The sequence below is a fragment of the Colletes gigas genome, unplaced genomic scaffold (genome assembly GCF_013123115.1).
Source record: "Colletes gigas isolate AHSC1104 unplaced genomic scaffold, ASM1312311v1 Colletes_gigas_Sc00002, whole genome shotgun sequence".
NCBI lineage: Eukaryota > Metazoa > Arthropoda > Insecta > Hymenoptera > Colletidae > Colletes > Colletes gigas.
The window spans coordinates 9,441,422-9,469,345 of record NW_025106631.1 but is presented as its reverse complement, the minus strand read 5'-3'; the positions used below and the strand labels follow the sequence as shown (position 1 = coordinate 9,469,345).

At 33.4% G+C, this 27,924-nt stretch overlaps 7 protein-coding genes across 14 annotated transcripts; 4 read left to right on the top strand and 3 right to left on the bottom strand.

The window, feature by feature from the left end:
- The first annotated feature begins 9 nt into the window (after positions 1 to 9).
- On the top strand, positions 10 to 5,521 carry LOC122402275 (3-oxoacyl-[acyl-carrier-protein] reductase FabG-like). 2 transcript variants are annotated; one of them, XM_043404927.1, is made up of 11 exons: positions 10 to 147; positions 262 to 1,117; positions 1,198 to 1,264; positions 1,326 to 1,658; positions 1,746 to 1,919; positions 1,994 to 2,146; positions 2,223 to 2,384; positions 2,438 to 2,765; positions 3,784 to 4,087; positions 4,157 to 4,358; positions 4,431 to 5,521. In XM_043404927.1, exons 1-11 carry the CDS (start codon positions 69 to 71, stop codon positions 4,671 to 4,673), a joined length of 2,901 nt encoding a protein of 966 aa, XP_043260862.1. In that variant the 5' UTR covers positions 10 to 68; the 3' UTR covers positions 4,674 to 5,521. The 2 variants fall into 2 exon arrangements, with proteins under 2 accessions (XP_043260862.1, XP_043260870.1); XM_043404935.1 differs by lacking the exons at positions 10 to 147; positions 262 to 1,117; positions 1,198 to 1,264; ... (3 more) ...; positions 2,223 to 2,384; positions 2,438 to 2,765 and adding an exon at positions 3,486 to 3,648 and having other exon boundaries at positions 3,771 to 4,087; positions 4,431 to 5,490.
- Positions 5,522 to 6,010: 489 nt separating this feature from the next.
- LOC122402830 (riboflavin kinase) lies at positions 6,011 to 6,979 on the top strand. The gene is made up of 4 exons (XM_043405953.1): positions 6,011 to 6,142; positions 6,419 to 6,567; positions 6,665 to 6,767; positions 6,839 to 6,979. Exons 1-4 carry the CDS (start codon positions 6,055 to 6,057, stop codon positions 6,940 to 6,942), a joined length of 444 nt encoding a protein of 147 aa, XP_043261888.1. The 5' UTR covers positions 6,011 to 6,054; the 3' UTR covers positions 6,943 to 6,979.
- Positions 6,980 to 7,081: 102 nt separating this feature from the next.
- On the bottom strand, positions 7,082 to 9,426 carry LOC122402448 (H/ACA ribonucleoprotein complex non-core subunit NAF1). Its single transcript, XM_043405236.1, has 6 exons — positions 8,884 to 9,426; positions 8,537 to 8,795; positions 8,338 to 8,464; positions 7,973 to 8,241; positions 7,745 to 7,890; positions 7,082 to 7,683 (listed from the first exon to the last, which is right to left on the bottom strand). The coding sequence occupies exons 1-6, from the start codon at positions 9,254 to 9,256 to the stop codon at positions 7,151 to 7,153; spliced, it is 1,707 nt and encodes a 568-aa protein (XP_043261171.1). The 5' UTR covers positions 9,257 to 9,426; the 3' UTR covers positions 7,082 to 7,150.
- A 777-nt stretch (positions 9,427 to 10,203) lies between these two features.
- LOC122402455 (putative zinc metalloproteinase YIL108W) lies at positions 10,204 to 13,748 on the bottom strand. 4 transcript variants are annotated; one of them, XM_043405265.1, is made up of 4 exons: positions 13,497 to 13,748; positions 12,975 to 13,430; positions 11,393 to 12,849; positions 10,204 to 11,050 (listed from the first exon to the last, which is right to left on the bottom strand). In XM_043405265.1, exons 3-4 carry the CDS (start codon positions 12,592 to 12,594, stop codon positions 10,837 to 10,839), a joined length of 1,416 nt encoding a protein of 471 aa, XP_043261200.1. In that variant the 5' UTR covers positions 12,595 to 12,849; positions 12,975 to 13,430; positions 13,497 to 13,748; the 3' UTR covers positions 10,204 to 10,836. The 4 variants fall into 4 exon arrangements, with proteins under 4 accessions (XP_043261200.1, XP_043261191.1, XP_043261211.1 ...); XM_043405256.1 differs by having other exon boundaries at positions 11,393 to 13,430; XM_043405276.1 differs by having other exon boundaries at positions 11,393 to 13,359.
- Positions 13,749 to 14,357: 609 nt separating this feature from the next.
- Positions 14,358 to 17,174, top strand: LOC122402570 (SH3 domain-containing protein Dlish). The gene is made up of 6 exons (XM_043405492.1): positions 14,358 to 14,604; positions 14,964 to 15,199; positions 15,417 to 15,791; positions 15,936 to 16,203; positions 16,349 to 16,750; positions 16,824 to 17,174. The coding sequence occupies exons 1-5, from the start codon at positions 14,556 to 14,558 to the stop codon at positions 16,621 to 16,623; spliced, it is 1,203 nt and encodes a 400-aa protein (XP_043261427.1). The 5' UTR covers positions 14,358 to 14,555; the 3' UTR covers positions 16,624 to 16,750; positions 16,824 to 17,174.
- Positions 16,764 to 19,521, bottom strand: LOC122400765. Its single transcript, XM_043402403.1, has 5 exons — positions 19,511 to 19,521; positions 18,372 to 18,628; positions 17,538 to 18,192; positions 17,122 to 17,344; positions 16,764 to 17,017 (listed from the first exon to the last, which is right to left on the bottom strand). The coding sequence occupies exons 1-5, from the start codon at positions 19,519 to 19,521 to the stop codon at positions 16,829 to 16,831; spliced, it is 1,335 nt and encodes a 444-aa protein (XP_043258338.1). The 3' UTR covers positions 16,764 to 16,828.
- A 154-nt stretch (positions 19,522 to 19,675) lies between these two features.
- LOC122402289 (ubiquitin carboxyl-terminal hydrolase 16) lies at positions 19,676 to 27,923 on the top strand. Of its 4 annotated transcripts, none has more exons than XM_043404958.1 (15): positions 19,676 to 19,825; positions 19,936 to 20,073; positions 20,993 to 21,126; positions 21,214 to 21,404; positions 21,764 to 21,920; positions 23,119 to 23,286; positions 23,372 to 23,593; positions 23,677 to 23,939; positions 24,597 to 24,793; positions 24,939 to 25,185; positions 25,271 to 25,594; positions 25,832 to 26,066; positions 26,258 to 26,524; positions 26,864 to 27,045; positions 27,410 to 27,923. In XM_043404958.1, the coding sequence occupies exons 2-15, from the start codon at positions 19,986 to 19,988 to the stop codon at positions 27,480 to 27,482; spliced, it is 2,748 nt and encodes a 915-aa protein (XP_043260893.1). In that variant the 5' UTR covers positions 19,676 to 19,825; positions 19,936 to 19,985; the 3' UTR covers positions 27,483 to 27,923. The 4 variants fall into 4 exon arrangements, with proteins under 4 accessions (XP_043260893.1, XP_043260912.1, XP_043260902.1 ...); XM_043404977.1 differs by having other exon boundaries at positions 19,676 to 19,829; positions 24,606 to 24,793; XM_043404967.1 differs by having other exon boundaries at positions 19,676 to 19,829; positions 24,600 to 24,793.
- The last annotated feature ends 1 nt before the right edge of the window (position 27,924 follows it).

Here is a 27,924-nt window from a genome sequence, read left to right as displayed (position 1 = left end):
GCGTGCGTTTCTTATTAGGTATGAACTAACGAACGTAAATTATATGTCGATGTTTTTTTCACATAACAATGAATACGTTAAATACAACGAAAAAAATGGACGAAGAAATCGAAATTTTATTATTAACAAATTTTGTTAAAAATGAAGGTAAGCAAAAAATGATTTTAAATACTATGAATACATTCACGTGTAGCATTAGGTTATATCCTATCTTTTATATTTTTGGAGATTTTCCTTTATTGAAAATTGTCTTCATTTTAGTGTCTGAAATACCACTTTGCATACAAAATATATTAAATGGGAGATATGAAGATGTCATAAATAGTGAATTATGTTCAAATTTGGTTAAACCGTGTGACAATACTGATTTTTACAAGCTGATACATAACAGCATAGAAGAAGATGTTACCTTGCATGATTCTTGGCTATGTGCTGGCATAGCTTCTTTACTGTATTTTATACAATGTAATTGGACAGGATTACAAAACAATGAAGACACTGATTGGTTAAATAGTCAGGAAAAGAGTGCACTTCAATATTTATCTTTGCACGATGAATGCAATAAAAATACAAAAAAGCCAGAGCTTCTTTATTTTTCCAAAATAATATTTTCAAACGAAATATTGCAAAACACTTATAAGAGTTGTGTTTGGTGGTTATTTAGAGTAAATCTTTTACATCAATATGTGTTGAATGAATGTTCTGGGACAATATTTAATGATACAGAACAATTAATTAATAGAATAAGGGATTTATCTATATTAAAAAACAACCACTGTAAAACCCTGTTTTTTATTGAAGTAGCACAGTTTTACTTTTATTATAGAAGAATTCAAAATTCAGAAAAATATCTTGAGCTTGCACAGGAAACAGCAAAATTAAGTTTAAGCCTTGAAGGTGCTCTAGGTAAGCGTACAAAATATCAAGATGAAAACAAGGCCCAACTGTACTTAAAGACAGATCTAAAAAAAGATCAATTTGCTTCAAGATATTGTGAAAATGTACCAAAATCTCTTGATCTAAATGATGAAATTAGATTAGAACGCATTGAATTTACAGAAAATGTAGATAATACCCAATTAGGTGGAGTAGAGGAAGCTATTGTATTAACAAAATAGTAAGAATATAGTTTAGCTTTTTTATCAAATTATACTTATAGGAAGAAATACATTCTAATGTAAATCTTACCTTTAATAGTGTCCAATTGCAGTTATCATTACCAAAGGATAAATTAATAGATGAAGAAGTTAAACCTTATCTGACTGTAGGTATTATAATTATTTGATTCTTATATTACCAAATTACTAAGAGTAATTGTTTAATAGGTTGTGATAGACAATACAAAAATTTGGTCTTTAAAAATGTCTGCTCTTTATAATCGTTGTTTATTGGAATCTGCTGATAAGAGAACTGTTGAAAGATCAATGATGCAGATGGAATATTTAATACATGAATTAAAAAATACAAAAGTTTCTGTTGCATACAAAATGGATATGTTTTTTGCAAGTGGCCTTAAGCCTATTTGGGTCTTGGAACAAACATGGGCACATTTAATGCTAAGTCTTGGATTGGTTAAAGGAGCTTTAGATATTTTTTTAAAGCTTCAGCTATGGGAAGATGTAATTACATGTTACAATATATTGGAATTAAAACATAAGGTACAGTTATCTATTAATTTATATCACGTTTTTTGTGTACATACACACAAAATAGATATTTTATAAATATTTTGTTACTAATTCTAGGCAGCAGAAATAATTTATCAAGAGATATCTAAAAAACCAACTGTTCTGTTATGGTGTTTACTTGGTGATGCAACCCAAGATCCAAATCATTATGAGACAGCATGGAAATTATCTAATGAAAAAAGTAGCAGAGCCCAGAGACATTGGGGACTGTATTACTTTGCAAAGAAAAATGTAAGTGTAAAGGTAACCAATACAAAATTCAAATTTTTATTTGTTACACAGTAGTGCAATTAAATCGTTTTTAGTACGAAGAGGCTATACCACATTTAAAATTATCAGTTGAATTAAATAATATTCAAGAAAACGTTTGGATGAGGCTTGGATTTGCAGTTTTGCAGACAGAGAATTGGAAATTGGCAGCAACAGCATATAGACGTTACTGTGCTTTGGAACCATCAGTTTGTATAACTTTGTATTATTTCTAATTTTAATACAGAATATCTAATATTTTATAATTTTATAAAATAATTATAGACGTTCGAGGCATGGAATAACTTGGCAAAAGCTTATATAAAACTTGGTGATAAAACAAGAGCTTGGAAAACCCTTCAAGATGCTATAAAATGCAATTATGATAGTTGGCAAGTTTGGGATAATTTAATGGTTGTCAGCATTGATTTAGGCCACTTTTCAGAGGTACGTACACGTAATAATTTTTCGTACAGTATACTAATTTTGAATTTTCATAGGTAATTCGATGTTATCATCGTATTTTGGATCTGAAGAGTCGTCATTTAGATGTGCAAGTTCTTGATATATTAACTCATGCTATATTAAATAACATAAATGATTCGGATGGGAATCCTGCACAAAGATTGCTTCCAAAAGCTTTAGAGTTATTTGGAAGAATTAGTTCCTCCATACTTAATAATCCACATATTTGGAGAATGTATGGTCAGCTTACTGCTCTTAAAAAAACGGATATTGATGATGAAAAAGCAGTACAATACTTGCAGCAAGCACACCGTGCTGCAGTTTCAGATCCCAAATGGTTACAACAAGAAGAATCAATTCAAAGTGTGTTGCAATTATGTTGTGTATTAGCAGAAATGAATTTACATTGTGCTTCCACTAGAGAAATTAAAAAACAAAGGTCATTGATGGGAAGTGTAAAATTATCTCTTCAAGGAGTAGTAAAGAAAGTTAAAGATCTAGAATGTAATAATAAAAACATTCTTATACATTTGAAGAAAGTTGAAGAATATTTAACTATTGTAACAAATAAATTAGAAGAAATAAAGTTGACAAATTAGACACAATAAAATGTATATTTATTACATGTATACAGTCGTCTCGGAAAGTAAGCTAACGATCAATATATGCCGATAAAATATAAGTTTCATAATAATGACATGTTCATTTATTTATTTGTTTTAATAAATTAGATTTCAAGTTTTTTTTTATATCTTTCGCTGTCATTAACGGATTTTTATTTTATTTTTGGATTATTAAGTTGAATTTAAGTTTAAAATATTTACATGAAGCGCTACGTGTGAACTTGACGAAAACATAATTTAAATTATTGTCGTAAAACTATTTAAAATTTCTATTTAAACACAATATTTTATATATTTGTAGATAATTTAAATAAATGTTATATATTATTTATTAGAATACCTTTTATTTACTTCTTTCTTAATAAGGTGATAGTTTTACAAAATCAGCACCAAAAATTCAAATTTATGTATCTTATCTTTGGATATAACCTATTTGCAGTAAAGTGGTTAACATTCTAAAGTCCAAGGCACATTAAAATCGCAAATCGCAACGTGACCAACGTGACCACGTTCATTGGTATAACACTGTATAAAATTTGAACTGGAATTTCCAGTCTGCAAAGACAATTCGATTTGACTAACGGTCTCAACGTTATATAACAAAGAAAGTGTAATAACTAAAAGTACAGTAAAAAATAATATTTTTTATTTATATTTGATCCTTTATTATGTCAATGTTACTTACACATATCGTGTTGAAAAAATTGCAATACAAATTTTAAAAACCATTATATTTCTCTTTCAGATGGCATTTGCAGGAAAAGTTGTGTTAATAACTGGAGCTAGCTCCGGTATTGGAATGGCAACAGCTATCCATTTTGCTCAACATGGAGCGTCGTTATTATTAACAGGACGTAATTTGGAAAATTTAAATGCAACTGTTGAAAAATGTAAACCTAGTAAATCGTTTGTTGTAACTGGGGAATTAACCAATGAAGATGATGTGAAAAATATTATTAACACTACCATTAAACAATATGGTAGATTAGATGTTTTGGTTAATAATGCTGGTATATTGGAAACTGGAAGCATAGAAGATACTTCGATAGAGCAATATGATAGGTACACATTTGTTATTTTTAAACATTGAATTTTAGAAACATTACAGCAATATATATATAAATGTTATAGGATGTTCAATATAAATGTACGTTCCATATACAATTTAACAATGTTGGCTGTTCCACATATAGTGAAAACTAAAGGTAGTATTGTAAATGTGTCAAGTGTTTGTGGAATAAGATCATTTCCAAATGTTTTGTCATACTGTATGAGTAAAGCAGCAATTGATCAATTTACAAGATGTTGTGCTCTTGATCTTGCACCAAAGGAAGTATGTGATATACATAAAAATAAAGTATCATCTTTATACAAATATAGTAATTCTTGGTTTTCATTTTCTTAGGTTCGAGTAAATGCTGTGAATCCTGGTGTTGTAGTTACAAATCTTCATAAAAGTAGTGGTATGTCAGATGAACAATTGAAGAAATTTTTTGAGCACAGTAAAGAAACTCATGCACTTGGCAGACCAGGAGATGTTACTGAAGTTGCAAAAACAATTGCATTCCTGGCAAGTGATGATGCTAGTTTTATTACAGGTGTAACTTTATCTGTAGATGGAGGTAGACATGCTATGTGTCCTCGTTAATTTACATTCCGTATATGATTATTTTTACTACTTTCGCTTATAAATAATTTGAGTGTCTATTCTATTGGAAATCATATTGAAAGAGTTAAAAATGAAAAAATTCAAATATCAATACACCTTTTGTTTAATGGTAAAAAATGTAACTATCATTAATATAAAATATTAAACATTTTATTCTACTAAAACGGTAGTATCAGTGGTATCATTGTAGCTCCGGGCCGCAAGCGGCCCTCTGCTCGGCAATGGAGCGAACTATAGCCCAACCTTAACCTAAGTCGTAAAAACTAATACTGTTTTAGTAATACTTCGACCATTATATGTATAGCCGACCTAAACTAAATTATTGCGAACCATCGATGTGTTTCTAAAACCAGAGAGAAGCAGTTGGCTGCGAAGTTCACGCATATACTGCCATACATTATATTTTCGGTAAAGAATTTTTGCAAAAGTGCATAGGATTTCGGGGATATGTGTATTCACCAAAAATTGGGCCACGAAAGTCCGTAAGGTGTAAGGTCTACTCGTAATACGACTGTTGCAGTTTTTACGAAACCAAATTTGAGGGCGAATAAATTGACCAATGAGAGTCGTATCTTAAGTAACCACGTGTTCTCTCTAGGGCGCATATCCGGCGACGTTACCAATATTATAATAATTATTTGCTTAATAACTATCTTCTATCTCCTTAACAAAAGCTTAAGGAATCTACAAAAACTCACTGCACATCTTAACACCACGTATGAAATATTTTTAAAAATGCCTTAAACAATATATTTACTGGAATAATTCTTGAGGCATGAAGTTGAATGGTTAAATAATATTAATAATTATAACCAGTGAGTCAACTTCGCGTATATAGCTTAATAATAATTACATTTACATTAGCGGCCAGTCATTGGTACATTTACTTTATCAAATTCAAAGACTGCCATGAATTATAAGGACTATAAACTAAGCAAGGAAAAATAATATGTAAAGAGGATATATTATTTTGTTTCTTGAACTTTTCTTCCGCAAATTAAAAATTATTGTTGTCGAAGGAAACATAAAATTATATAATATTTAATTCAAAGTAAGACATAAGTAAAAACAATTTTACAATAACCTTTGCTATGGATTGCTATCACAGTTATAACACATGACTTCCAGATCTAAGGATAAATTTTCTGTACTATATTAGAGAGTCCATTATGTATAACTCTTATCTAATAAAGTTAAATAATTTATGCGCTACTTGTTATCATTGTAAACAAGAAACCTATTATTGAACCTCACTTAATACTAAGTGTTATTGTCAACTCTTTATCTTCTTTAGATTATACATTCAGGCTTTGTGTCTTATATCGTAGTTACAAGTCTGACGTGACACTAAGGATACATTATGTCTGTCAAAAATTTACCGTATTATGTTTCTGGATTAGTGGTTAAAGGTTTTGGCAGAGGTTCCAAAGATTTAGGCGTACCAACAGGTAAGTTACGAAATTTAAATTTTGATCAGGCAACTAAAAGAAAATAGATGAAAATTAATGTAACATTGTTGACGAGAATCTAGTATCTTATACGGAACAAACGACCAATTTGTATAGAGATATTTACTGACGAAAAAATAAAAAAAAGTATCACAATTTATTTTGAAAATAACGGGGAAATATTTTAAATTTAAAAAGTTTCATTTAAAGTCTAACGATATTTGCAAATAATGTAAATGTTACATATAAGTAAGTAATAATATTAATTGTTCATAGCAAATCTTGAAGATAAGGTAATTGATGCTTTACCTAGTGATTTTAATACTGGAGTCTATTATGGATGGGCTTCTATAGATAGAAAAATTTATAAGATGGTTGCAAGTATTGGCTGGAATCCATTTTACAAAAATAAAAAAAAAACAGTGGTATGAATTAAAATATAGAATGCACTATATATTTTTCAGTATTTAATACTTCATGACTTTAAACGATGTTTACGTTATCTATAAATTATTATTACAGGAAGTGCATTTACTTCACAAATTTGAAAACGATTTTTACGGAAAACAAATCAAAGCAATTTTCTTGGATTATATACGACCAGAAAAAAATTTTACTTCTATAGGTAAATATACTTCAATACAAATTGTTGAAAGTTTTACTTTCTTTAATTAAATTATACTTTTATTTTTTCAGAGGAATTAATTAAAGCTATTAATAATGACATTGCAACTGCTGATCAGCTATTAGAACAACCAAATATGAATGCATACAAAGATAATAAATTCCTGGTAGAGTAGTATAATTATATAGCATTTAATATTAAATTGTGTACAAATTGTTATCTACTATGATTACAAAATTAATAACATTTTAGTTTCAAGCATGTAAATATAATCTTTAATTAAAAATTTGATACAGATTTAACTAATTGTTTGTATTGTTTTTAATATAGATGTAGTTATTCAAATCATATTTTTAGTGTAGTTTTATTAATTTGACAAATGTTCAATTTTTTCCTGATGATGATGGCGATGAAGACGATGGAGGAGGGGGTGGCGGCGGTGGTGGTAAGGATACCCATGGGACGTTCATTGTCGGAGCAGATTGTACTTGCCAAGACATATTGGCATTTCGAAATCTTAAATTTGGACCATTTTGACAATGCCCTAGAGAGAGTCTTGGAGATGTATTGAAAGGAATTCTAGGATTTAAAGGCACTGCTATACCATCTTCATTATAATAATTCTGCGAATTATAAAAATTTTGATTAATACTATTTATATTAGGGTTCATATATTGCATTGATTGTAATGCAGCTGGATACATCGCATATCCATATTGTTCATTATTCCCTAAATGTAAACCTCTTGGAATGGATGGCCAACTATTTTGATACGGTTGTACCCATGGAGTTTGTGACTGGTTTCCAGTCTGCATGGGAGAAAATTGTCTCTTTCCTCCTCGCGGATGATGTACTTTTCTCTGTCTTTGTGTATTTCTATTCCATGGATGATTTGATTGCCAACCAGCAGTAGGACCTAAAAGTATAAATATTACGTAGATTCAATGTTAAACATTTGTATTCTATAAAAAACTTACTTGTAGCACGTTTTCGTTTAAAAGGGATATCAGTTTCGGTTGTATTAGATGTTTGTTTTACTTTCTGTTTTTCATAATAAGCCCGTTCTTCTTCGTCATCGGAAAATTCGGGAGGCTCATCTGCATTTGCATCGATACCTTTAATTCTGCGATAATTATAAGTCACTAAGTTACGCGTTGAGTTTGTTAGATTTTATAATACATTGCGATAATTATAATTAGTCTTACTTCATTAAGTCATGTAAAAAAACCAAGGATGTATACTCGGTATTTGGGCAATAGTAAACATTCATTCCAACTTTAATATCACATTTCTGAATGTGTTCCAAGCTATTGAATCTTATACAATAGTGTGGTTCGCTGACTTGTCCAAACACATCAAATATTTTACCTAGAGCTCTTTGTCCTTTTTCGATAAATAAAATTGTATCTAAATTTAATGTTGGTTTACCAGAGTTTGGTCGTACAACAACCAATTGTTCAACCATCCATGCAATCTAGAAGTTTTATTCGTTCCATTATACTAAATCATATTTCACTGATATAAAATATATTTACTAATAGTAAATAATTAGCTAAGAATTAACAGATACCTTGCCCAATGGATCGCATAGTACTTCAGGTACACTAATTGTTAAATCTTCAATAGGTGGTAAATCATCTAATTCACTTTTAATTTCATTATTTTTTGGTCCTTTCGTGTTATTTTTTTTACCTTTTCTGAAAACATACAAAAATTATTTAAAATTTTAATATAATAGACATAAAGATACAAGAAAGTAAATCACTTACTTATTTGTGCTGTCATCGCTATCTGATTCGTTTGATTCAATTATTATTGAAGAATCACTGCTAATGGAATCATCTTCGCTATTGCTTTCTTCACCTGATGACATACCATTGTTTAATCTATAAGATTCCATCTGAACTTCTTCAAAAACAATGTTCTTTCCATTCTCACGTTTACTAAAGTCAGAAGTACTTTCTGTTTCTGAATCAGAATCTCCATATTCAATAGCAATATTAGCAAGAGAACATAGTTTGTTGCTTGCTGTTAACATTGATTAATAGAATTTAATATTTTGTAATTAAAGACCGTAAATATAAATTTTATAAAAAAAAGTATTGTATATCCTTACATTTAACTGACAATGCTATATCATTTTCATGTACAATATAAATATCATCATCATTCTGTTTTAAATTTTCAATTAGCAAATCATTACTTACACCCTGTCCGTTACCATCATTGTTAATAAATCTTCTATTATAATTTCTATTCATAAACGATTCATATTGTTGTTTACTTATATTACTTTCTTCATTGCAGGTTAGTTTGTTTACAGATTTTTCGCCAATTAAAATTATTTCATTGTCATTTATACTTTCTTCGGGTGTTGATAAATTTTTAGTAACATTTAGAACATCGTTAGTTTCTTCAACGTTTAATATTTGTTCATTAGCGTTACCATTTAAAATAACTTTTTCTATTATAACCTCGTTTGCTTCCATTGTAATTTAAATATGTCCTTTCAATTGGAACGTTAAATAATAATCATTTTTTAAGAATTTTTATTTAAAAATGTATCACTACTGCCAATAACTATAAAAATTGTGTTCGTGTATAATTCTATGAATTTCAAATACACATTTTATTAAAAATTAACCACGTTTAGACTAGGATAGCCAGCATGGGTATGGGCGCCAGTAGTCCGATCCAGAATTCGTCTTGAAATAGTTCGTTATTTTCAACGATAGATGGCGCTTATTTTCGACCTTGTGGGGTCGAGACTTATGGTCTCGTCCGCACAAGAGTATAGGGGAGCAGTTCCCGTTAAATGCGAATCCGCCGTAAGGCTGCGCGCGCAGCGCAGCAGGGCGAAAGCGCGTCCTCCCCAAAATGCAAGGACACTCAAACCACTGCTTTGTAAGAACTGCACGAAGAAGCACTTCCAAAAGATCCAGAGTAAAAACTCCTGTTAAACAAAGACTTGTACGCCTAGCGTGAATAAAGAACACTTGTTATTGTTGTTGTTGTTATATACACGCGTTCAGTCATTTCAAATATTAATATCCGTGGTCGTAGGGGTGGGCCTACGAACGCACGCGCATCATACGTGGAAACGAACCACGTGCAGCAAGTCAGCACAATCCCACAACCTCAAACCCCCTGGTGCTAAAACACCCAAGCTTGTCGAGAAATCCATCTAGCGTGGACGACACGAACTATTCCACGACAAACTTGGGCGGTTTAGCACCAAAGGACTTGAGGTATAATTTTAACATTTTAATAATAACTCAATAATAGATATAACAATAATTTATGAAATCATTTATAAGCACAAACGATATAAGTAAACTAAATAAATTGAACTTGTGACAAAACTATGTTACAACTTATGTTCAAACTGGAATCCATCTTCTATAACACAGAACTCCATAGTAGATAGCCACGCACAGAGTATCAATTGTCGAAGTCCATCAGTATCACATAATTGCTAGACTAACGTCATTTTGAATGGACGATACTTATGCCTGTTCAAAATAACATGAACACTTTCTACGGACAAGTTCAATTCGTTCGCTACTTGTCGAATAAACGCATGCGGATGAACTTCCAAATAACTCAATACTTAGTAAATAGTATATTCGTCGATTGGAAATATTTACCAAAGTAAATCCTATGATACCTACACTGTACATACACGTGTATCTGGCAGTTGCATTGTTCTGTAATTTGATCGCATTTTTACAAAGTCGTTGGCAACAGATTACAATGCCAGAGCTAAAGCGTTTCTTCTTTTACTAAATGGTTATTATCTACGTTCATACATGCGTCCGTCACACGTACAAATTCAGTCGATGTATCTAGGTTTTCCACGGAAAGCTACGACCGGAATGATATTTACAAAAGATATTGTAATAATAATAATAATCTCTGAGATGTGGGGTTCGTAACATTGTATAAAACTCTGACTGGTTTACGAGGTTATGCATGCGTCTATCTTTCTAACACACGCACCAATCGCGCACGTTTGCGTATATTCGTTCGAAGGTTCAAAACCGTGACAAAATACGATAAGCACGGAACTTCAGAATGTCGTCGGAAGAGGGTGTTTAAGTACGTTGCCTGCTGAATCCTCGGCGACGAGAGTCAAAGCGGCAAGACAATGTGGCGGAGCTGGTGGAACTAGCGCTTCCAAGGGCGGTCGTGACCCCCGAAATTGCCGGGACCCAACCACTGTCTCCGTCGATGTTTCTCTAAGCTCTATCACCCGTACTCCGAAACGTGATCGTACAACGTTCCTGTCGTAAAAACAAGTATTATCGTCTTACTAGTAACGTGGAACGAAAGCAAGTAAATGTAAAAGAACAAAGCAGGAAGATTTACAGTCGTAGCCCGGACTTACGTAATTGGTTTCGGAATAGCTGACGCAAGTCAAGATAATCATTAGGTTAAAAGATGATTTTTTCATTCTTTAGCAATTGTCTGGAGTCTTGAGTCACATACTTATTATCTACATGTTTTATGTCTGATTTAATCCTACTATCAGCAACTATTTTACAATACCTCACACTAGGGTGGGTGCAGTTGGAATTGGAATGTACCTTTCAATTTATATTTTATAGGGGAGAGTATTATTTTACCTTTTGTCATCGTACTCGATATCATCATATTGCGGGGCGGGAAAGCAGTCCATCTCGCTGTTGAACCACCGATGATAAGCGAGGAACGCCGCGCACGAAGGCGTCCAAAATGTCCGGTCTGTCTGGGAATTAGAGGCAGTTTGTTCCGACGCGGATTGTAGGAGGATCTTCGTGAAGGATCTCGTAAGTTCCGGACTAGCGGGCGTGGATACTCTACCGAGTAATCGCGGAGGGCTTCGAGAGAGCGAACAACTCTTTCGGGGGCTGTTCAACGGAGGAAACGGTTCTTGCACCGTGACCGTCACGCTGAGCGGTCTGCTCAACGCGACCGTCGTGTGCTGGGGATCTCTTCGTAGAACAGACGTGCTGACGAAGACCCGGTTGACGTAGTCGAAACCCCGACCCATTATTCCCTCGCGAGTGTGACCGAGATCGAACGTGTGACACAATTCGTGGAGGACCGAACCGAGGGTGGTGGCTAGACAGCCGCCGTACGTGCCGCGGTAATTACTGTCGTCCATCAGCTGTTCCGTATCGACGACCGTCGCGTCAAGGAATCTCGGCAACACTTGCGCCGTGCAGGTGGGCCACGTGTGCAGGCAAGCCGAGCCGTACAACGCCAAACCGCCGCCGCCGAGGGCCGCGTGGCCTTGCGTCCTCGCGAGAGTGTCCTCGTAAGTGGGCGGAATCGGCGCGCCACGATACCTCGTGCAAGAGAGAATCGCTAGATACTTTCGATCCTTCGACCACAAAGGGCCGGTCAACAATTCCACCGCGATCAGTTTCCAGAGTTCCCACTGATTCATCGCGCGCGCCCTCTCGACGTCGAGCGTACTGTGCATGACCAAGCATTCCGGACCGTCCAGGTCCCGTTCCAATTGAAACGTTTTTCTCCCGTAACCCGCCTCCCTTAATTTCTCCGCGGTGAGGGCCTGCAGGAGACGGGCACCGAGCCCTATCCTGGTCGCGGCGCTCTCCGGCGAACGATCCTCCCCGCACGGACCTTGGAAGTATCCGTCGTCGCCGGAGAAAATCACGTAGACCGGCGTCACGCGTAATTTGGTGGCTCTGGGCTCGTGGACGAGTAGCAGCTTTTTCGTTTGCCCGGCAGCCTCCAATTCCAATTTGTTCGGGCCCCGTGACAGTTCCACCACGGCGCGAAATTCACCGGCCACGATCGGCCATTCGGAACTCTGGTTCATCTGGTTCCGTACGGTGATGGAGCTGCACGGCGTCGACGTGAGGCCGTGTATCAACGCTAAACTGTAGCTCAAACTCTCCCCGTCCACTAAATTCGACACGAATATCTCCTCCGAGTTTTCGTTTCGCGCGGATCTGCATTGCCGATTTTCACGATCCTGCGAGAATTGTCTGCCGGTGTCGTATCGGCACCTATGTTGTTGCTGTTGTTGCTGCTGCTGGCGACCAAGATTCGGCAGATTCGTGTCTGCAAGTACCTGCGGAATTTTTTACTGTTTTACATACGGTTTCAGTGATCTTTTCTTTTTTTGAGAGAGAAACGATGACGTGACGTCGATGATGAAGGTGTGATGGGCACCTTCTTCCTTAATAGATAACAAACCAGACACAACAATGATGAATCAATGAATCGACTGGCTGCTTGCTAAAGGAACCACTCAGTACCATCCAAGGCTCCACCTTTCCCTTCCCTCCAGCGCTGGAACTTCTTTAACAATCTTAAACTTGTACTTAAAGCTTGTATTTAAAACGTGTCAAATAAACATATATGTATATATCTATGGTATACTCCTAGTAAACGGACCATTCACCAATCGGGGTGAGTTATATGCTGCACATACTGTCTACCTGACCTACTCCTGCATAGTGTGTGCATAAAAAAATGACTTTTATGCATACATGTTTAACGAATTTGCATTTGACTACCTGGCATTTATAATTTACACCATGAACACAGTAACGACAGCCATTTGTTTCTACTTGTGAATCTGTCAAAATATACTTAACCTTACGTTTTTACTGCAACTTTCCGACAAGTTTAAACAAAAATAACGAATTTCTGCAAATAATGAAATGCATATTAATAATATACTGAATTAAACGAATCGAATGACGTATAACTCACCCCGATCGGTGAACGGTCCGTTTGCTAGAAATGTTCCACATCTATAACCTGAAACATCTTATACGTTGTGCGGCGTAACAAAGGTGACGAAGACGGTGACGATGTCAATGACCACGTTGAACGCACGATCGGTTCGCATCGGTGAGTAACGTTGACATCGATGTACCGAACTATGCGTAAAAAAGTAACGAACGATTCTCGCGTGACAGCAGTGTGGCCAGATCTGTCATAATTGACAGAGATGCCAGATACGCGTACTTACGTCTTACGTGAACTCGTAGAGTTTCGGAGAGCCGACAAAGGCAAACTGACATGCCCTCTTTCTCGATTCTCCGAACCTACCCGAAGTAACTTCGAACCGTCTCGTGGGAGTCGAGAGAGAGCTCACATTTGCCTTCTCGCTCTTGAACAAGTGAAATCCGACCTGCAGTCAACGGCATACGATTTGGAATCTCGAATCTCGAATCTTATAACAATTTGGGGGTTTAATATCCACATTTTTGCAAAAATAATAAATTTTAAATGTATACCTTTAAATAGTAACATGAAAAATAGCGGTATCAAGCTGTATGTTAAAAATTCAAATTTAAAAATATAGTTTCTTTTCTTTGGGGGAAAAAATGACTTCGAATAGTTAACAAGATGATTAGATATTTTTGTACAACTTATACATACGTGTGAATAATTATGTTCAATAAACAATTTATTATTTATCTGTATTAAATTCGTATGTTGTTGAAGCGCCGTCTACCTGTTGCATTCATGACTACGGGTATCTGAATTCCAGTTCCATCCAAAATCTTTTAGAAGAGCGAAAGACTAATTAGGTTTCTGGTTCGAGACTTTACCGTTATATTCTTAACATATTTGTGCTTGTAGAAATAAATTTTCCTAAACATTTACGTAGGATTTACTTGTTAAACGCAACAAGCTTTCGTCATTTCCATTCATATGCTTAATATGTGCACTTTCGTTGTACGGCTTGCTTCGGTACTTTTCTGACACTTAACAATACATGTTCTGAAAATGTAATTCTGAATAAACTTTAAGAAAAACAGAATGGCTTTTTTATGTCCGGTGCGTATTCGGCGAGGAAAGAAAAAGAAACGTGAGTAGAAAATATCGAATAATATGCCTTAAATAAATTAATTTTGAAATAATGTTGGATTACCATAAAGTCTACATATATATATGTATATGCATATAAGGCACATACCATTTTTCTAAAATTGTTATAATATCATTCGGTATAGTTAGTTAATGTTCATGGATTATCTTGAATTTACAGTGTTTCTCTGAATTGTATATAATGCTTAAAGCTCAGAGTTTTTAAAAAAATTCTATTGAAAAGTTTACGTACAATAATTCATTTTTTATATTAGAACATATGCTAAGAATGCACTGCTATTATATATTATTTGTTATATTATTATATATTAATAATATTATATATTATTTATGATACAGCTGGAGTTCATAATTTTAATTTGGAGAAAGATTGTGTTGGAGCAGGAAGTACAGGATTGGGTTTGGGAACTAAAGTACCATTACCTCCTGGACGTATAACAGGAAGTGCTAGTATTGAAACTTTAGTCAGAGTAGGCATTGAAAAAGAAAATGGACTTTCACCAGATAGTAAAATGGTCATTGTCCATGACTTTACACCTTGCGTTGATGACGAACTTCAAGTAAAACGTGGCCAGGTAAGCAATATTTTGTTTAATATTTTGAATGATATAAAAAAAAAAAATGTAAATAACCCATTGTATGTTTGTTTTTGTTCTATCTTCTTGTATTTGCTTCATATTTATGAATAATACATGTTCAAATTATTATTCAACTTTAATTTTCATCCTGTTTGACGTTGAATGTAAACTGCATTTTTTTGGTGTTGTTTTGTTTATTTTTTGCATGTTTTAGGTTGTAAATGTTTTATATAGAGAGAATGATTGGGTGTATGTAATAGCAGCTGATACATGTATGGAAGGCTTTGTTCCACATTCGTATTGTGCACCTTACACATCACAGCTTGCTGAATTAACACTTGCTACTCTAATGAACAATGTGAAAAAGAAACTACCAAGGTCTAACGAGACTGATTGTGATTTTGCTGGTACAGGTCGTTCACAAACATTAGATGCACAACAAACTGACACTGGATCAGCATCAGATTGTGAAAGTTATGCTCGTAATGTTACTACTGCTGATGTAAATGTTAATCGATCTAAAATTACACAGTCTCAAAATTCTATTCAAACTATATCCTCTCAGGCAGATATACATCCGTTCTTTAAGGTGTGTATGTAATATAAGTTATATAAAATCAAATAATGTTTTTAAATTTCGCTCTCGGTGAATCATATTTTTTTTTAAATAAATTCTTTAGTGAAGAATTCTAAATTTAAATACAGTATAATATATTTGTAATATGCATTACAGGACCCATCAGCAGGAAGATACATTGTACTCTATACTTTTGTGGCCAGAGATGAAAATGATGTTAGCGTGGAAAGGGGAGAATTTGTAACTGTTCTCAATAGAGATGATCCCGATTGGTTTTGGGTACTTAGACATTGCGATGGTAATGAGGGTTTTGTGCCATCTGGATTTGTGTATCCAGGACATGTTCTTCATTCTTATGCAACAACTACTACAACTACCACTACTACCACTGCAGCTACAACATCTACAGAGACACATAGTTTAGGTGAGATTTACTCTTTTTATTTTGGGACTTCTACCAAATATCCATTGAATATCATATTATACACAATTACGTCTAATTTATATTTGGTTTTTGTGTAAATCCTGGTTTGAACATGTGTTGATTTATTGTAATATTTAATTTGAAGGAAAAGGCAGTAACTCAATGCCAGGTAACGAATCATTACAACAAAAAGGTTTGCGAGATTTTCGTGACGAAACAAATGGTACAGAATTAGTTGTACTTTACGATTATAAGGCGCAGGCGCCAGATGATTTATCTGTGAGGAGGGCTGATTGGATATATGCAGATTTGGGAAATCAAACGGTAGATGGTTGGCTGTGGGCGTATGCACCCAAAACCCGCAAATACGGTTTTATTCCGAAGGCGTATGCGCGTCCTCCTGCTATGACAAGCTTATGATACAAACTATAATCTTGTATATCTGACATTTTACGCATATATTCAAATAACAAAGTACTTTTATATAATGCTACATTTTAAACAGTGCCGAAAAGCGTGGAAATACGACAATTACACTTTTCTCTGTGTGAGTATGTTATACTAACACTCATAATAGAAATATTGAAATTTTATTTTAAACATCTACACTATTTTTATAGTATATTTAATGTACGGTGACATTAACATTGAGTGTAGCGCAATCGGATGTGATGTGATTAAGGAGGCCTTCATGCAGAACTATACAATCACCTGTTAAAAAAATATCTTCAGGACACTGAGCTGTTCTTAGCGAATTCACTGGACCTGTGTACGCCAAGGAACGCAAGCCATCGCCATCGATCTTATCCACAGCCTGTTGTGGAAATAGCCCATTTTTTATTACATGCATATCATTTATATAATGTACATAGACATAATTACTTGTCTAACTGAATGTTTTTAATTGAAACAATATACCTGAATACTACATAGAAGTTTTTCTCCCGCGTTTCCAATGTCCAATCCAGCAACCCAAGCAATAATTATGTCTTTTCCACGAAAGTTCTTTTTATTATCAAATTTATCAGCATATAGATGTTGATCTCTACAATGTAGTCGGGCGACTAATACTGGTAATGGTAAACGATTTCGGAATTTTGGATTGATTTGATTACCATTGAACAGTCTTGCAACAGGATTTCTTATTGCAAAAATTTGAATTAATTACATAGTTTTAAAAAACAGAAACTGTTAACCCTTCGCGGTCGATCGCCGTATACATATTTGTGTCTGCGTACGCCATCAACGTGGGCATACAAACTTCTGAGAAGTTTTGACGCGTGTAATTTAATATATTGCATTATGTTAATATTTATATATTTATATATACTCACGGGAGTTTACCAGAAACTAAAAGGAGAGCCAAGCACAAACTGGTATCCAAAGATAATGCATTGAAACTGACGGTGAGCGTACTCTTAATGCCTGGTTCTACGTTTATAATTGGCACTTCCGGATGATCGAAAATAAAATGATGCGTTAATGCTGAAAAGGCTACATTTATGGCACAATCAATTCGCGGACAACGAATTGGTCTACGAGAGCATTCCGATGTAATTTGTCCATTAATTTTAGCTTCGGGCATGTACAAGTCCGAATTTCCATTTTGAAATAAATTAGAATAACTATATTGTTGCCATTCTTTACTGTTATGTTTGTTTCTATCTTCTTGAGCATTACTTTTATCTTTTATTTGTTTATAATCAAAGCTCCCGTCAGAATTCTGAACATTATAACATTCCAAAACGTTTTTCTCATTATTAGGTACTACGGTTAAACAATTTTGATTCCATGATTTCGTATATGCTTGCTTAACATTAAACGGTGTACATTGCTGTACACGTTGATGATTAACATATTGTTCCGATTGCTGTCGTAGAATTTGTGTTCTTGACTGCTTGCATATGGAATTCAAACTGGTATTGCTTTCTCGCGATAAACTTACGTTAGATTGTTGAGATTCCGAATGGCAAAGAATGCAACTCGTATCTGCAACATGTAAATGTCTAAACAAAATTTTTTTCTAAAGTTGCAAAACAATTAATTTCGCCCGGAAAGGATTATGGGTATCAATAGAAATTTATAAGCAATTACTTAATAATGCTTTTGATTCTTCTTAGAGCTATGATGTAAGAAGAATATAATTGTGAAAGTGTACATTAATTAACCTGATGGGGGCGTAAAACGCAGAATACATTGTTTACACAATGTATGACCTTTGGAACAAGGAACATTTTCATTAAAATTAGATTTCATGGTTCCAAGTGTAAGATGGCAAATATCACAAGGTCCAAGCATTGTATTTGTTCGTGATTGCAATACTTCTTCATGTTGCTTTTTATCTTCTATCTTTCTTTCTTTTTCATTGGTCATATTAATTTTAAAATTTTCTTCTTGCATCCTCCTTTCATCACTCAACTTTTGACTGCCAGATAAAAGAATTCTATTAAGCTATTGTCATATTCGAACTTTTAATTTAGGGGAAGGAAAATGAAAATAAAATAACATTTCAATTGATAAGATTTAATATGTCTGTACAATAGTACGAAAATGATAACGAGAAATTGTGTAGTATAATAAACAAATAATCAAGAGAAATAAAAGCATTACCAAATATAACATTAACATCTATTAGTTACAAATTATTTTTATCTGTGTTTCCAACTTCCACAATTCTGATAGTATTGTGAATAATTTCCAGCGTGATATTTCAACAAAAATTTTCGAACAAATGGATGCTGTTTTACGAACGATCTGTTATTCAAAATTCTTATACTTTTTATTCGCTGTAATTTAGTTAACAACTGTTTACGCCCATCAACGTGATAAACTTCGATACGTATGATTTGTTAATTAGATTTGAATACCCATCTTGACGTCTGTATTTTTTTGTCATTTCCGGTGCCTTCAAATATTTAAGAACTTTTCAAAATGACTCGAGGGTGGTTCGCATAAAAACGAAACCTTTATTTAGTAAATTTAGCAAATTGAAAAAGTTATACGATGTTTGTTAATATTTATACTAGTTATAATAGTTATATTTATAATAGTTAATATGTAAAAAAATGTATGTCCATATAAAACATTTCATTTTCGAGTACAATCAATTTTCAAAATGTACACTGGGAGTTACAGTCTGGGGCGCATTTATGAAGTTAGCACAATGATTGCGATGAATGATACAATTGTACTAATTGCTCAATCTTTTTGAGACCGTAATGTAACAAGCAGTTAATCGGTAACTATTTAATTTACATCTCGACAGCTAATCTAATCTAGTATATTATTAGTGGTAACCTCTAGTCACCATATCGTCATGACTTCCGTTGCCACGTGAAAATGAATCCTGCGGCATAAGGTTTATTTGCGGTCTCCCTAGTCATCTCAGGCGCTAGTGACTTTCCCCTCCAACGGCACGAATCATTGTCCGTGGGTACACGTACGCGTCTGCCGCGCTCGATGTAAACTAAGTCAATAAGAATTGTGTCAGTAATTTTTTAATTTCGTATTCTTCCCTAGATTATTTTAAATGATTATTATAGGATTTAGTAATTTCTAAAAATACTTGTAAATGCATTACAATATAAATATGATAAGGCGCATTGTTGTTTTTTGAATATTGGTAGGTTAGTATGAATAATGCGAATATTTTTTGGAATATTTTGTAGAATAAAATCACTTCTTGTTTTTTCGTGTATGTACTAAATTCTTGGATTTCGATAATCCTACAAGGCAAGAGAGTCATCGCAATTAAATTGGATACATATTGGTAATAATTGAAAATGAGCAAAAAACGCAGCCGTCAACCAGATGCAAACAGTGAGATGATTGATGGGTCTACCGATTCTTGCGATGAATCTAGTAATGCAGGTTAGAATTTGCTTCCTTTAAGAAGCACGTTAAAACCTTATTTATATTATATCTGTAGTTAAGGGTAGCACATTTCCGAGAGCTCCTCTTAAAAATAATTGTTTCCCTTTCGATTATATTGAAAATTGCGTATTAGTGTAGCGAACGATATATTAGAACCACATTAGAATTAAATTCTAATTTAGTATAATAATCGGTAACATTTGATACATTAAATTTCTGTATTAATATGAATTTTTTTTACAGGTATATTATTTTAAAAATTAATTCGAAGTATACATGAAGTGGTATTAAAAAATGAGGATCTTTGTTTTTTTATATTTTCTTTATTTTTATTATAAAATAAGATTAAAGTTATCATTACAAAGTCATTTATTGTGGTCTAAGTTATTGTTAATGTTTTGTTCCATCTACATGTAATTAACTACCTTCAATAGTATCAGCTTACTAAAATATTGCTAGCATTACATTAAAAAAAAGCATTAATACATGAAAGAATAATTTGTTATTGTTCAAAGTTTATAAATCATCTCTTTTTTTAAATACTTTCAAATATGTAATTTAGATTTTCTTTTGTAAATTCCATCAGATTTGGTTATTAAAGTCAAGGAAAGAAGGAAGTTATGGGTGCAATCAGCAGAAAGTTACATTAATTTTAATTTATATGTATTCTCATATAGTCATAATTATTATAGAAACTTGAAAGCCCCGGAGAAATGATTTCCTCTTTGACATCAATGATTAAAAAATAAAAATCTTAATTTGCTTTCTGTTCCATTCTAATTACTATTAGCAGTGAAGAAAGCTTATAAAGAGATTTTTGAATGGAACAGAATAAGTATTTCTATATAATAATTTAAGTAACAAACTGCCTCTACTTTTAAAATGATAGTCAATTAGATTGATTTTCTTTTTACAGGTAGTAAATGCCCCCATATCGTAAAGGGGGTAAATTCTAACAAAATTAAGAAATATGTCAATAAAATGGAAAATAATATAGAATGTTCAGCATGTATGAAAAATAAAAGCCAGTCCTCGACAAATAAAGAAGAGGTATTAATATCACAAACATGCTAAATCTTAATTCTCTGTTATTGATACTTGGTAAAAAAAAAATATTTATACCTACATGTGTTTCAGGATTGCACAGTAAATTCTGTGACATTGATTTGTTTACAATGTGGGCACCAAGGTTGTGGAAAAGAGGAATGTGGACATGCTTTAGAACATTATAAAAAACCACATAGTGACTGTCATTGCATAGTTGTAGATAATCTTTATTGGAGTGTTTGGTGTTTTCAGTGTGAAACAAAAATTAGTATTGGCTGTAGGTATGTGTAAAAAAGATGTGTGCGTATACAAAGATGTACAATGTAAATTCCATACATATGTAAAAAGTTATTTGTATTTTTCAACAGATAAAACTTTCAAGCGTAGCTACATCATTCTGTGTAATTTACAAACCATGTGTACATTTAACAACCATGTGTACATATAAAAAAACGCTAGAAATTGAAGAAGTTGAAAATTTTTATAAACGCAATTTTAAAATATGTAGACGATTTTGAAACGTTGTAGGCTGTTTAAATATACAAATAACACCTTACTATATCTTAAAATTTAAGCTTTAAACAATTATAGAGTAAGCTTAATTATTATTGTACGTTAAATGAATATTTTCAATTGTTAGAAGGAAGCTTCAAGAAACAGTGGAATTTATAAAACGGTCTGCCACGGTAATACGTAATCTATCGCAGACTAACATGGTGTTAACTCGGTGCCAGAAAGAGACTGTAGATACAGATGTACAAAAAGATAAAGTTTTATTGAACTGTCGTAAGGTTGGGGTATGTATATTTTTATTCTTTTATTTATATGAATGTTAATCTTTTGATTGCTGTGAGCGCACGCAGATGCTGAAAATAAAACTCGTACCGTGTGTTGTCAGGTGCTTTGATTTTGTTCTATAACAATTGGAAATAAGTATTGTTAGAATCGACTGTATTGTAATTGTTTATCGAGTATCGTGCTCTTAATTCGTGATAGTTGTGCTACGTGTCCGCTCGAGAATTTTACACTCGATGATCATTATTAAGGGTAAAGCTGTAATGGGCACAGTATCGAGAAAAGGGGGTTCTTTCGCACGGGTACACGGTACTGAATTCATCGGGATGTTTAATTCCTCAAGAAAGTTATTAGCTTCGGCTCAAATAACAAGACCAAAAGTATGTTCACGTAATTTTTGAGCTGAGATACAAAATACCATGCCGTACAACTCTTCCAAGACCGACGATATTTAACAAAATGAATATTGACACGGCAATTCTTAAAATTTTCAGAAATTCCGGATATTTTTCCGAAAATGCCCGGGATCCCGTCCCAACTCGTCCCGTTCCGAGCATCCCGCACACCTCTGGTAATAATTGTTAAAACATTATCAATCTTTAAACTACTATAATCTCGTGAACAATGAAATTATTCTAAAGATTAAACTTTCTACTTTCATATTCCTCGGTTGAATCTTTTCAACCAACCATTTACACTAAGAAGCAAGTAAGAAAAGAAGAGGGTGTCGTTCTAAACAAATTTTTTAATTCTAACGGTCCCCGAAATATTAATAGATTTGTTACGCAACTGAAACTATCATGGATTTAGAGATTAAAATCTCTTCTTTACTCTTCTAAATCTCTTATTTTATTTTACTTTGAATAAGGATACTTACTCTATGAGGAATAATAGCGAAGAAAGGCCAGTAGAATTAATGTGCTCCCTTCTCAGAAACCTCTGAAATGCCATTCTTCAGAGTATGCCTCTGTAAAAAAGAATCCTTAATGTTGATAGCAATTGTTTTTTAGCTCTTTATACGATTAGTATACATATAGGGTAGAAGAAAAATTATTTTGCTAGTCTTATCGAATTTGAAAGATTTAGAAATGAATTAGCAATCAAAGGGTTAACAATTTTTAGAGTTTCATTTTCTATGGAACGTACGTTTAAGAAAAAGAAATTTATGTTAAGAAAATGTACACATTTTTATTGTCCCAGGGTTTAATGAATTTGGGAAACACTTGTTTTTTCAATGCAGTTCTACAATGTTTAGCGCAGACACCTTTCTTAGTGAAAGTTCTCAACGATCTACGTCTTCCTGGACAGAAATTTATTCTACCAGGAGGGAAACACAAGCTTGCCAATAGTTCAGAAGAAGTCGAACTTGTGAGAACAATTCTACAAATAGAGTTTTACAAAATAGAAAACAATCATTTTTAAATTAATTTTCAAATCATAAAATTGGTTTCAGCCACCCATAGAGGGTACTTTGGAAGGCTGGGGCAATTTCACTTCAGTTTTATACAAGACACTCGTGGAAATGCAAAGCTCTGATGGAAATCAATCTTACCGCCCATCGGAGTTGTTAAATTCGTTTAAGAAAAAAACGATGCAATGTATGGATGGCGGGCAACACGATTCACACGAACTTCTTAGACACCTTTTAGAATTAGTTCGAAACGAGGATCTTAGGGTAAGATTACATTTATGCAAATCATAGGGTGTACCGTTTATTAATGTTAATGAATGAGAGTGAAAATTATTTTGATATTTTAGAGATACCAGAGTATAATTTTAAAGGAAGTTGGTTTAACCGAAAAAACAAATCCAGAAGGGGTGGAAGACAACCTCAAGTCTCGTGTGAAATTCTATGGAAATCAAGCTAGCGCAAGATTACTTGGACCGGATTTTGTTTTTCGTGGAGTTTTGGTCTCCATGCTGGAATGTCTAGACTGCCATCATTCTTCGCAGAGAACAGAACCTTTCTTAGACCTCAGTTTGCCAGTGATGGTTGACAAACCACAGCCGCCAACGTTAAAGTAAGTTTTTCTTTTAAATGTACGAGGAAATGAAGGATATAATTGAACAACAATTATTAATAATTAAATCACCTGTTAAATCTGCTTGTCTATCTCTATCTCCCGTTGAGTCGGGTGGGGACTGACCGTTGCTTAGATACCAAAACAAATCTGAAGAGGGATTGGTTTCAGCCACCCATAGAGGGATTGGTTTGTACTGCCAGTGCCTAGGGGATCTGGATTAGGTCAATGCCAACGGAAGTTGATCCTACGCACCCAGGTCGTGCATGACGGTTTCAAGGGGTGGGGATAAGAATGATTCTATGCACATTCCACTTGTACTATTTCCATGTACATTCGATGACATTACAGATGAAATACAATATCATTTAATTCTTTGGGGCATGCTTTGTAACTTTTTTGTAACTTTAACCATTTACGAGATATTTACTTGAATATTCATGGACAAACACTCTGTATATGTATACAAATAAACTTCTATGAAATTTTATCAGCATACTTAACACAGGCAAACTGTGGTGTAGATAGATCAACAGGAAAAGAAAAGTAAATGTACCTCAATAATTTTGACCGCCCAATAATCTTGAAAACAAGTATAATTAGTATAATAATAGTAATTGTAACTGAATAATTTAGCTACGTTTATATTTATTTAAGAAGGAGAAGCAGTGGTTTTGAAGATATCTTCGATAAAAATATCTCATATGAACCTTCAAAGTACCAATTAAAAAAGGAAAAGAAACCTGTTCGAAAAAATCAGAAAAATAAGAAGCAAGAAATGTGTGACTACAAAAAATTTACGTCTAATAGAAACAACACTATCGAAGAACACAATGGCAGTATACTTAAATTAGGTAAAGTACGCTGAAACAAAAATCATTATTCGATCTGTCGTTATAAAAATATATAAAATATTGATTAATGACTATACTATATACTAAGTATACAGTGTAATGAAAAATGTATGTTGAATAAGGTGATAGGAATTTTTGTTTACAGAAGAAAGTGACGCGGACGTTGAAGACAATGTGGAAGCAGAAGTTCTGCTTCCAGAAATCGGCGAATCTGGTTATAGTTCAGAGAAACAGTCAACATTGGCAAGCCCTGCTTCTCCCTCGATTGAACCAGTGAAAATAGATGACACGATGAATGAAGCGATATTAAATAATTACATGCAATTTAGTCCAGTAGATAATCTATCTTCGATGCAACTTCAAGACTCTCCCGATGCAGGCTCGTTGCACAGGTACACAAAAGAATAACAGTCGAAAGGAAATTATTGTCTCTGTCAAATAATTTTCTTTAATTCGATGATTGATTCTTTCCCCCAGCCCAAATCCATCGGACGAATTTATTAAAAACGAATCGCAAACCAAAGTTTTGGATAGACTAAATAGTTCTGAGAGTTTAGAAAATAAAATGGGGGTTCAAACCGAGTTCCCTCTGCCTGTTTCTTTAGCAACGAACTCGGATGTAACCAATTCGGAAGAACCAACAGTCAGCTACGACGCGATTACGTCGGAAGAATGCTCTGGCATTCCTGTTCTTGTTCCTGAAAATGATACAAATACGGAAAAAATTGAAAGATCGATATCTAGGCTTAATTTAGTTGAATCTAGTACCCATAATGAAGAGGAAGCCACCTGGGTTCAGTGGTACTGTTTAACATTATTTTACCATATCAATTACATAATTTAGCGTTTTAATCAAAATTAAAACTCTGTCCATTCTTATATTAAAAAATTTTAATTTTTTAAGGAACAAGTTTTGTTAATATAAACAATGTCAACATTATAAACTAAAATTTAGAATAAAAATTAAATCCCTTTATTTTATTTTATTTAAATAAATATTGGAATTCGCTACAAATGTAATGATTTGTTTGAACACAGGGAAGGAAAATGGAAAGCAATCGAATATTCAAACGAGGCTTGCAACGGAATCAATGGTGTTTCTCTCGGGATATCGAAATTAGAACTTGGCAATTTGCAACCGTCTCATAGTAGATATGCAACTAAGGAGGGAGAGTGTTCGATTCAATCCTGCTTAAATCAATTTACAGCTTTGGAATTAATGAGTGGTAATAATAAAGTTAGCTGTGAAGCTTGTACTGCCAGAGAGAGAAAGGTATATTGATTTTGTCTAGAAGTATAATAATACAATTTCTTGTTAATAGACATTTTTGTTTTTGTCTAAAATATTTTAATAAAATGAATTTAAAAAGTGCAAACATATTTTTTAATATCATATACAGTGCAAAGTACTATTTTTAAAATATTCAACTATAAGATTGTGGAAGTATTTTATTATTGTTTCAGGTGACAGAGAACTGTAAGATGATATGCACTCCGAGTACAAAGCAATATCTTATTTCTCGTGTTCCGGCAATTTTAATACTCCATCTGAAACGGTTTCAAGCGCAACGAGTTGATTTTCGGAAAGTAACCAGGCATGTTTCATTTCCAATAATGCTGGATTTAGCACCTGTTTGCAAAAGTCGTAAAAAAGGACGACTGTATGCGTTATACGGTGTCGTTGAACATAGTGGAACCATTCATGGAGGACATTATGTTGCTTACGTGAAGGTAAATATCGAACTATTGAAAAATTAAGTTTCTCCAGTAGAAGTTTGGGATATTCACGAGTTTCTGACAGTTCTTTAGGAAGTGAAATTCTACACACATCCGTATATGCTGTTTATATAAAATATAAATTATTTTAATTATTATTACGATATATTTTAAAAAATTATATCTAGAAATGGCCAATAGAAAGCAAACGTCTAGTGAAAGACGTGAACTAGAATATCGTTGCAACATGTATATACGAAAGTCAGGAGATACTTTCTATACACAGTGCTGTGAATAATTATAAATTCAATCACGTTTTTACATTTTGTAAACTGTAAGTTTCTGTTTTTTTAGTCACGTCAACCGTTAGCGTCAGACGATCCTCGATGGTCCTTTTTGCCATCGAATGATACCGGGGACCGGAAAGGAAGCTCGTCATCTACAAGTTCCGATTCTGAAACTGAAGAAGCAGCAGCAGACCTGTCGTCTACAGTGGAACCTCCACCAGGAAAGTGGTATCATGTTTCGGATTCTAGGTATGTATTTTTCTTTTATTATAAAAATTGTACCCCCTTCTTTAAGGGTGTCAAATAACACACTCATATTGATGTGTGTCACATAGTTCAGGTCTATTTAAGATACTTGTGAGCTTGTCACCAAGTAGTTTAATTGTTCAGCTGAAGTACTATACAGTGTATATATCATCGATGTTTCTAACAATACGGGAAAATGTTATTTACAAAAGTTGTAGATTTTAAGAGAGAACATAATATGATATGTTCTACGGCAATAATCAAATCAAATGTCTTCCATTGATAAAAAGAACTTTGCATTAAGATAACGAAATAAAATTGTACTGTACGTACGTAGATTTTACACTAAATTTACTTTCTTTTATAGAGTAACAGAAGTCGATGAAACAACTGTACTTCAAAGCCAAGCTTACCTTCTCTTTTATGAACGAATTCTCTGAATTTCACTTGCTATCGTCGCAGGGGAATAAAGTGTGAAAAATTATAATGTTTCGGACAACAAAGGGGGATCCAAAAAATACTACAGTGGACCTATTATGTGGATTAATTAAGAGATACACGAAGATTCGTTTCTGACACAATTCTTTTGAACGTGAAATGTTGTGATTGTCGAATATGTAGCTTATTATTGTATTGATTGAAAACTTTTACATACATCATTTCTCGTTATAATTGATTACAGCATTAAATCATTGTTAAAATATTATTTCAAACTTTATTACGAATAGTCACATACTTTGATGTTTACACGTTGCCAGTTATAAAAGCTTCATATTGCCAAATTATAAAAGAAAAGGATTAAATAAAGTTAAGATCCTTTTAATGAAATTGAAACGAAGGTTTTCATATAAATTAGATAAAAAGAAACCATTTGAAATTTAA